The sequence below is a fragment of the Egretta garzetta genome, unplaced genomic scaffold (genome assembly GCF_000687185.1).
Source record: "Egretta garzetta isolate BGI_Z169 unplaced genomic scaffold, ASM68718v1 scaffold51, whole genome shotgun sequence".
NCBI lineage: Eukaryota > Metazoa > Chordata > Aves > Pelecaniformes > Ardeidae > Egretta > Egretta garzetta.
The window spans coordinates 158,292-159,280 of record NW_009258549.1 but is presented as its reverse complement, the minus strand read 5'-3'; the positions used below and the strand labels follow the sequence as shown (position 1 = coordinate 159,280).

Here is a 989-nt window from a genome sequence, read left to right as displayed (position 1 = left end):
ATGAGAGGGATGTGAGTTCAATTTGGCACACCTAGGATGACTGGATGGTGTTAATAATTGGTGATAATGACCGAGGCTAGTAGTCAAAAGTAGTTAGTGAGCTCTCAGAAAATATTTTTTGCCTTCTGGTTATTCTTCTCCAAATCTAGCCCTTAGTTTGAACAGACAGCATGTTGCTAGACAATCAATCAGTACGGGGGCATTGCTGACAAACGAACTCCCAGAAAACAGGTACGCCTGTTACATTTCTCCACTTGGTTACCAACTTCTCTGTTATTTTCAGCTTTGCAGAGACAGTCTCAAATCCTTGTTTGTGGTAAAGCACAAAGCACAGCTCAGGAAAAGAAATGCAAAGGTTGTTTTTAATTTTTCTTTGCATCCCACATAGCTGGCAGCAGCTGGCTATGCAGTCCCTACAAAATATAATGGCTGTGGTCAATAGGAAGGAAGACAATTCTTCCCACTTTGCATTAGACTGTGACGGGCTGCTCTCTGCAGGTCCATTGCTCTGTATGCACTGACAAGGGGGAAGCTTTAAGGACAAGTTTAGATTAGATGGCTAATTCTTAAATGGCTCAAATTAGGTAAAAAATAATCCCACCTTGTGATGATTGCCTAGTTGCCTCAAGGCTCAGGTGAACTTTCCCGGGTAGGCTGTGCGATCTTTAGGTGTCCCTTCTGTTGCTAGCATGGTGCAAAGAGATAGCACCCAGTGAAAGAGGGGGCTCTTTTGCAAAGTTCAAAGGACAGAGTTTAATAAAACTTGTTACTTCCAATGCTCAGCTGTTCTCAGTAGATTTTCTGACCTTAAACACCAGGATTGAGAGTTGAAATTTAAAAAAAAAAAACCAAAACCAAACACAAACCACACAACACAACCAGCCAACCAAAATAACACCTTCATTTTGTAATTCATAGCACTTCAGTGACTGTTCTTCTCCCCACAGGGATACATGTTGATTTCCACTGACGTCCACTACAGACACTAA

The 989-nt window shown here is 41.8% G+C and overlaps 1 protein-coding gene across 1 annotated transcript in view; it reads left to right on the top strand.

Annotated features, from left to right (window-relative positions):
- The window catches only part of BPIFC (BPI fold containing family C), a 14,983-nt gene extending 13,994 nt beyond the window's left edge, over positions 1 to 989 (top strand). The window contains exon 15 of the mRNA XM_009647798.1: positions 948 to 989. Coding sequence (XP_009646093.1) covers positions 948 to 989 — 42 coding nt within the window. The remainder of the gene's footprint in view (positions 1 to 947) is intronic.